The 6,809-nt window shown below is 32.0% G+C and overlaps 1 protein-coding gene across 1 annotated transcript; it reads left to right on the top strand.

The window, feature by feature from the left end:
* Positions 1-8: 8 nt before the first annotated feature.
* LOC119670312 (protein misato-like) lies at positions 9-2,989 on the top strand. Its single transcript, XM_038080522.1, has 4 exons — positions 9-181; positions 234-317; positions 1,300-1,921; positions 1,982-2,989. The coding sequence occupies exons 1-4, from the start codon at positions 98-100 to the stop codon at positions 2,890-2,892; spliced, it is 1,701 nt and encodes a 566-aa protein (XP_037936450.1). The 5' UTR covers positions 9-97; the 3' UTR covers positions 2,893-2,989.
* Positions 2,990-6,809: the final 3,820 nt, after the last annotated feature.

The following is a 6,809-nucleotide window of genomic DNA, read 5'->3' as shown; positions in this document are numbered from 1 at the left end:
CAGCACTTCCAAATTTGGAAAAGTTCATTTGTCAAATCTGACAAGTGGCGGCATATGTTAAAATTTATTTTCATAACTTGAGCAAGTTTTGTTTTGTATGATGTTTAAAACTAACGCAGTTCTTACGTTGCAATTCGGTAATTTCACGAATTTTATTGGTTCCCATTGGTGGAATATACAAGTAGGTATTCTAATTCAAAATTTCTATATATTCAATCACTTATTCATTTCAGGAATCTGGTTTTAATTATGACGATAATGGTCCCACTTCTGATATTGATAATGATGTCTTTTACAGAGAAGGAGTTAACTTAAATGTAAGTGTAGTTATTTAATTTATTATTTACTCGAATAGAAGTGCAAACATATTCTTTTCGAATTATATTCTATATAAAATGTCTAGAAAGTTCTGGCGAAATAAACAGTTGTTTTTCTTATTTCTCTTTGTTCCTGGCGCCGATGCGTCCGACGCCATTTATGCGAATTGTGTGCAAAAGCAGAATTTGTTAATTTTTTTAAATCAAATTATAAATAGAATAATGTAAAAGAATACCTATGTTATTTCTATAAAATATTTTCGGATAACGGATAGTATATATTTGTATATAATAATTTTATATCAGTGGTAGTTTAATATTTTCATGAACCACAGCGGTAAAAAAAGGTATTCGTCGTTAACTAAAATGTTTAAAAAAAATGTTTATGACTTCTTTTAAACGCTTTGGTATTGATTGGACTAATATTGCTGTCATAGCTGGATCTATATTAGCCCGTTCGTCCATTAGAATCTGTTGCATCTGTTGCTTATTTGAAAAGCTGTGTTTTTTTAATATGGACGCCAAATGACCCCAAAAAGTTATAGGGGGTGTAAGTTTGGACTTTGCATAGATGTTTTCATCACTTTTGAGCAGTTTGACTATAACCAAAGCTTAGTCTTTAACGCAGTATGCTTTGAATCTTTATCCTGATAGAACTGAAAATCATTCTTCCTCTATAGCCATAAATTTTAAGCGAATTTTGAATAGTTTGTGGTGTTGCTTCTTTTCCCAAAAATAGCTGAACGTTTACAAAGAATTGTGGCATTTGTTTTGGGATTTTTTGAACTTGGCGTTTATTGTTATTCTAAAGTACTGCATGTAATGAGTAAGGCTGACGGAAGTCAAGATTGGGTTGCATATTAACTATAAAAAAATTAATTAAATAATACCATAACTAATAATATATAAAATGCATCATTAATCTCTCAACACTCATTTTTAAAGTCATTTGTATTTAATTATATAAAATTTTTTATTTTAGCGTCAAACTACTTACACTCCTCGTTTGCTCTTAGTGGATTTGGATGGCGCTCTTAAGCATTTGCCGCGTGAAGGAGAACTTTATGGCAACTTTAAGCGTCCAACAAAAAACGAAAATACAGACGACGAGGATGTATCTGTCAAGAAATTGAAAGATAATATAAATTGGCCAGACAATGTGGAATTATGGGAAAAGTCAGAAATTGAAAAAAATTCATTTCAAAAAGACTTGGACAATCCAGAGGCATCCATAGAAAAAACTAATTACAATTTAGTTGAGAATGTGGAGTCATGGGCTGATTTTTTGTATGCGCGCTACCATCCACGGACCGTAAATGTTGTGAACAATTTTAAACATTCAGTAGACAAGCAAACTTTTGATACATATTCTTGTGGCGTTGAATTGTGGAAGACTGAACAGTTTAGTGATGACTTTTGTGACAAAATACGGCAATATGTGGAGGAGTGCGATTATTTGCAAGGATTCCAAACAGTTTTTGATTGTTATAATGGATTTAGTGGCTTGGCCTCTAAATGTTTGGAATATATAAATGACGAATACACTAAAGCTAACTTTGTTGTTCCTGTTTATTCACCTAAAAATATACTTTTCGAAAACGCAGGTGAGTTATGATAATTTAAAATAATTTAAAAGTTATTATTGAAAATAATTAACAATTTAGATGAACCTATGTCTGACTCCATACGGGTTGTGAATAGTGCCTTAGCTTTTAATGCACTTACAGAACAAGCATCTATGTTTATGCCAATCAGTACCCAAGATCGCGTTTGGCGTCAATTAGGCAAATCTCGAGAAATATCATTAGTAAACTATCGTTCCGAGAACTACTATCAAACATCTGCTATATTAGCTGCTTGCCTAGATACAATATCATTACGTTATCGTTTGAAGGATGCACCAGCTTCTAATTCACTTGCTGGTTTCTGTGGCGACTTAACAAACTATGGTCGGAAATTGGTAGCAGCAGGATTTGCAATGCCGTTTCAAATGCAACAAGACGAAGACTTGATTGATTGCCTAGATAGATTTGAGGGCCCACTGTTTACGCAACTAACACCGAATTGCACAATTGGTACAGATTACATAATACAATCCATGTGTGTTCGTGGTATTCCGAATAATCGTCTGAAACGTCCACTTGCAATGGCAAAAAAACAAATGCGTATGGCTGCATATAAATGTGATAGTGTGTCTGAGATGTTCCAACTTTATTTGCAATGTAGTCATCATGCTAGCCTGGCTCATGTTAGTTCACTATCAGCTCCAATGCCTACACGCGTTCCTTTTCCATGCGAAATATTTAATGAGTCTCTGAACAACATGGGTTTTATTTCAACAGCAACGGAAAGTGTACCAAGGGAAAAGATAATATCTGTGCCAACACTAGCAACGGTACAGTGTTCCAGTGAGTTAGGGAATACAGTGGACACATTGCATCGTGAAGCCAAACGAATTAAAATTGCAAAATTGCATCGTTTTAAAATGTCGGGGTTGGAAGAGGAAGAGTATGTCGATGCTTTAGAAAATTTGCTACTTTTCAAAGACAATTACGATGACAACTTCGAGTTGTAGCTGCGCATACAAGGTCAGACAAAAATTATTTTACTAGAAATCTTATATTTCTTAAAAGTATATATATAATTATTTATTATTAAGTTTTCCAAGCTAAATTAATAGTTTTTCACACAAGCAAAACATTTTATTTTAATACAATTATTAACTACATAATGCCTTAAATTATCTGAGCTTAGTAAATTTTGAATCCAAGTTATGGATGTTAATGACTCAGAGTTTATTTATGAAGTTACTCGTTTCATTCTTACAGAAAGGATTTTCTGTTATATTTTAATTAATGTTCTTTATTTAAAACTTAATCTTTATTGATAATACTTAAACTGCATTTAATTAATCTTCATGCGTCGGGCGTGTTGACATATAATTTAAATATTTCCATATTGGAGCTATTGCCGTTTTGTATACTAGGGATTATTTTTCAGTTTGAGCAGGGTAGCTAGAAAGCGACGCTTAATTTCATTACTTTTAGCTTTGATATGGTTTTTCCAAGTTAATCTGCAATCTATAGTAATACCAAGGTAATCTGCCTTTGCTTGTATGAACACTTCATCATTGTTAATGATAGGTAATTTTTTTTATTCGTGTAGATAACATGTACTGTTTACTTATATTTTCTTGAATTCTCCATTTGTCGAAGCATTTCAGTGTTGCATTAACGTATTTCTGCAAGTTGTCTGTGGATTTGCTAAAATTTTTATTAGCTGCAATTAGTGCTGTATCGTCTGCAAAAATTGCTATCAGAATTTGAGTATCAGAACGAATTGGGATATCAGCCGTAAACAACTAGTAATGAGTAATGGACCTAGTACGCTACTTCGGGGCACACCTGTTTTCCTTTGTTTAAGTTCGGAGATTGAGTTTTTATACTTCTCAGTAGTTGGGATAATTTGGTAAGGACACACGCATGCAAAACACTGACAAAAGTCTTTGCAACATCTACATATACCGTCGAGGAAAATTGTTTTGCGTCAATTCGCTTTTTATTTAATTTACAAGTCTATGAACTTGTTGTATAATAGAATATTTATTCCGAAATCCGAATTGATGAGCAGGAATAAATTTTTCTTTGTGGAGAATTGATTCTAGTCTTGATGAAAGTATTTTTTCAAACAATTTTGACATAATTGGTAATAGGCTAATTTGTCTGTATGACTTTGAAAGAGTTATGTCTTTGATTAGTTTGGGTATAATTATTACATCTGATACCTTCCATACTTTTAGAAAATACTTAAGATGAAGAATCTGAAGTGTGAAGAATCTCTAAATATGTCTCAACATGTTTTGCAATTATACATTAATTTTGTGCTTGATCAGACTATAAGTCAGGAAATGGACTTACTGTAAGGAATTGTTTATTTATATATTTGGTCATAAAAATCGCGTCGGGTTTTTGTTCTTATCTGTAGGCCAGTACGTAGGTTTTGCCTGTGCTTAAGTTGTCTGCTTTTTTCTCAAAGATTGCAATATATAAGTTTTTTCTTTTACTGTTTGTAATTTTGAGCCCTACAAAGTATTTTTTGCATTGAAGTCAACAAAGTACCGATTGACCCATTGGTACCGGTAGTTCAAGTATACATCTTTCGAGTCATTGTGTTTCGGTGGACAGTATGTAGCTTATAATGTTAACTGGCCTTTTGAATCTTGAATGTGGACGCTTGTAACTTTTATTTGATTTGTTTGAAGTTTATTGGCTATCGAGCATTGCATATTTTGCCTGATAATTTCTGCTGTTCCGTCATGGGCCTTGCTGTCAGAATGATTTCTATGATATATCAAATAGTTAGGAATTTTGATGAAGTTTTTGTCTGTGATATGTGTCTCTGATACCAATTCTAAATCAATTGCATTGAGATTTAAGTATGTTCTCAGTTCTAGTAGTTGTTTGCTGAGACCATTTGCATTCCATATGTATAGTGTTGGCATCTTGCGTCATAAGCTGTTTCATTATTTGTTGGCGTTTGGAAAATTCGAAGTTGTTTGATTCATTGCTTATTGCAATGGCTTGAGTTGGCTGCGATGTTAATGGGTCTTATGCATAAAAATGAGTTCTTACTTGATCTCACATTTTCTGAGTATTTGCTCAAGGTGGCATGCATAAAAATTTTGTGCTTGTGCTCGCAAAAAAGAGCTTTAGCAAATTCTCAATTTTATCGATTGAACTTTTGTTGAAAAGCTCATTGTGAGTAAATGGTAGGTTTCGTATGCATAAAAATCAAGTTTCTTAATTTTATGTGAGCAATTGCTTCGAAAAAGTTAAGCTGCTTTTCTTGTGCTCACATTTGTTGAGTTGTCACTTTAAAAATATTTTTCACAAGAAGTCGGTGGTAGTCGGTGTTTTTAAAGTTTTTGATCAAAGTTTAAAGTTTTAAATAAAATTATAAACTATATTAATTATAAAATAATTTAAATTAAAATACAAATTTCCAGTTAAAATACAAACAATTTTTAAAAAATAGAAATAATGGCAGAATTTTTAAATGTTAAATGTTTTAAATGTTAAATGTTTTAAATGTTTAAGCAGTTGTTTGCTTTCAATTTCAATACCACTCTGTTCTTTATATTGTTTTTTTAAATTATTAATAGCTTCTATTTTTTTAGCTTTAAATATTGGAAGTTGTGATTTTTCAAATAACACCGAATAATTATTTATTTTTTCTGCCAAGAAAATTGATAAAGAGTCAGTTTTCAGTTCACACATTTTTAATTCATCTGTCACTTGAAAAAACACTTGAATTCAAATTCAAATGTCAACAGAAAATTAATGAAAGCACTTGCAATAACAAAGAAGAAACTTTTTACCATGAAATTACAATAACAAATGCATATGAAAGCTTTGAGCATTTGCTCGCATAGATTGAGTTGAGTTCAAGCTGCTTAATCTCATTTTTATGCATACCAAAATCAACTTGAGATTGAGGTTTTGGTGAAACTCTGAAAGTTGAGATCAAGCTCACTATGCTTTGCTCAGAGCAAGAACTCATTTTTATGCATAAGACCCAATATTTCGGTTTGGTTTGTCGAGCGGTAGTCATTAGATTCGTAGCAGCTTGAGCTGGTATAGACATTTCTTTATTTTGAGTGATGTTTTTTTGTTGTTTTGCGCGTAGAGCTGGGAATCGTTTGATTTGGAGAGTTTTATATACTATACAACCTTTGTAATTTGCAGTGTGATTCTCTCTACAAAGTGCACATTTAACGTCATTGTTCTTACCTTTCATGGGGCAGTCACTTGTTTTATGTCCCTCAGAGCATTTAAAACAGATTGTACTTCATGTATATAAATATTTTGTGTGTCCATACTTTTGACAATTGGTACATTGTGGTGTTGTTCTCTTTGGGTGGGGAGGTTCGAAATTTATTTTGCAATGTAATAGGTATATGATATTGTAAATTTCTTTGTTATTTACATCTTGTTTAATTTCGATTGTAAATAAGTTTAGCGGAGATTTTGTGCGCGGATGTAATACGTTTTGTATATTGCATACTACATGTCCTAGTTCAGCTAGCTCTAATATAATTTCATTTTTGTTAGCGGAGTGGTGCATTCCGCGTAGGATGATCTTAAATCCCTTTTCTACTTTTGGCTTATACGTTTAGTACTTTACGCTTTTATCTTTAAGAAATTTTACTATGCTAGTGTAATCTGTTGATTCGTATGGTTGAATTTTTATTTCATTGTTTTGTAAAACACATAATGTAGATGTTGTTTAATTTTATTTATTTTCTTCTACTCCAACGTTTTTATTACTGTTTCGATGTATCCGAAACTTCAATTTGTTATGATGAGACTTCTTGAATTTTTTTCGACTAGTCTGTTATAAATTTGTGCTGCTACTTTGTTGCACTTCTTAATAGATTTTTTAATTATTTGCAAATTGTTTTCATAATTAAAAGCGTTTATTTCCTCTAAGGAA

The sequence above is a fragment of the Teleopsis dalmanni genome, chromosome 1 (assembly GCF_002237135.1).
Source record: "Teleopsis dalmanni isolate 2A chromosome 1, ASM223713v2, whole genome shotgun sequence".
Classification (NCBI taxonomy): Eukaryota; Metazoa; Arthropoda; class Insecta; order Diptera; family Diopsidae; genus Teleopsis; species Teleopsis dalmanni.
Note: the sequence above shows the minus strand (reverse complement) of the source record. Positions and strands in the feature narration are given on the sequence as shown.

Coding starts and splice junctions, on each gene's coding strand:
- LOC119670312 (XM_038080522.1), top strand. CDS start 98: ATGATGTTTAAAACTAACGCAGTTCTTACGTTGCAATTCGGTAATTTC. Junction 182..233: donor CCCATTGGTGGAATATACAA/GTAGGTATTCTA, acceptor TATTCATTTCAG/GAATCTGGTTTTAATTATGA. Junction 1,922..1,981: donor TATACTTTTCGAAAACGCAG/GTGAGTTATGAT, acceptor TTAACAATTTAG/ATGAACCTATGTCTGACTCC.